Here is a 1,238-nt window from a genome sequence, read left to right as displayed (position 1 = left end):
AGGGCAGCCCGGTGGTGACGCAGCAGCAGAGCTCGGCGAAGACGATGAAGCAGCAGCCCACGATCCTGGGCAAGGAGGTGGTGGTCAAGGACGAGATCATCATCCGCAACTGCATCGTGCTGCCGCACAAGGACCTGAAGAACAGCCAGGCCTGCGAAATCGTGATGTAGAGCCCATGCGGCGGCTTGGACTTGTCGCGGAGGAAGGCGGGCCAGAGGAGGAGGAGGAGGAGGGCACACTTATGAAAAGCCAACCCGAAACTCGCAATAAACATAGTGTTTGAGAGCTGTATTAAGCCCATGTGTTTTTCATACGGGGTCTCGGACTCTCCGTTTCTGCGCAATGCGGCGTGACTGGTGTGTTTGTGGAGTGGAAAAGCACTCTAGTGACATAAGGCCGATCGGCCATGGCGGCTTATGCTCCTCAATTTTCATTCGCCGACTCATGCGAAGCAAGGCCGAGCGCTGCAGGCCATTGGTGTGTTTTCCATTTCCAAAGTTTCTCCTTTTTTTTTCATTTCTCCCTCTCCAGTCAGCGTCCGCTCTCCCTCAAACACTTCTCCTCTTGCTCTTAGCCCTACCCATTCTTCGCTTCTTTTCTGCCGATTACCCGGCTCTTACCAGCTCGCTACTCTCCGCTTCCCCCCCCTCCCCTGCCGCTACTGGCCGCGCATTCCAACTGCTATCCCCCTCGCTCTACCCCCAATCTCGCTCTACCGATGGCCGCCACCAGCTTTCTTCTAGCTCGAAAGCTCTCATTCAGCTCCATCAGCTGTTCTTCAGCAGGTAGCTCCTCCCCCTCCCCTCTCCCCCTAGCTCTCCAGTGGATTTCTCACATGCTTCTCCTTTGTAGACAACAATGACGACACAACCTATACCCAGCTAACCCCCCATCTCATCGAATCCTCAATCCAGGCCATGGATGCTCGGTACGTACCACCTTTATGGTATGGGTACGTTCGCCGGCGAACCTCGCCTGCACCGCAGACCGTCTCCGCCGCCTTATCCAGACCCTCTCCCCCCCTCTCCCCAATGTTGCACGTGTGCTCCACTGGATCACCCTAGAGTGGAGCCCGGAACAGCGCCAGCAGATCCTACGCCTTGTGACTTGGGGCTGGGAGTTGGATCAGCGGAGACTAGTCGAATTCTGGATGATGCGGATCGAGAGAGGCTTTGAACAAGACCCCAAGCAAGACTTGGGGAGGAATGAACGGAAACGGTCGAGGACGGAGTCCGTGC

General features: G+C 56.5%; 2 protein-coding genes across 2 annotated transcripts in view; both read left to right on the top strand.

Moving 5' to 3' along the window:
* The window catches only part of VTP21DRAFT_3514 (uncharacterized protein), a gene marked incomplete at both ends in the record, with an annotated part of 562 nt that extends 279 nt beyond the window's left edge, over nt 1-283 (top strand). The window contains one exon of the mRNA XM_069393825.1: nt 8-283. Within this exon, the coding sequence (XP_069249517.1) occupies nt 8-283 (276 nt within the window). The remainder of the gene's footprint in view (nt 1-7) is intronic.
* A 435-nt stretch (nt 284-718) lies between these two features.
* Nucleotides 719-1,064, top strand: VTP21DRAFT_3513 (uncharacterized protein; the record flags this gene model as incomplete). The annotated part of the gene is made up of 2 exons (XM_069393824.1): nt 719-785; nt 853-1,064. The coding sequence occupies 2 exons, from the start codon at nt 719-721 to the stop codon at nt 1,062-1,064; spliced, it is 279 nt and encodes a 92-aa protein (XP_069249516.1).
* Between the last annotated feature and the right edge of the window lie 174 nt (nt 1,065-1,238).

This window comes from Calcarisporiella thermophila, assembly GCF_041956535.1.
Source record: "Calcarisporiella thermophila strain CBS 279.70 unplaced genomic scaffold VTP21scaffold_17, whole genome shotgun sequence".
In the NCBI taxonomy this organism is placed as follows: Eukaryota; Fungi; Calcarisporiellomycota; class Calcarisporiellomycetes; order Calcarisporiellales; family Calcarisporiellaceae; genus Calcarisporiella; species Calcarisporiella thermophila.
This window is presented reverse-complemented; position numbering and strand designations above follow the sequence as displayed.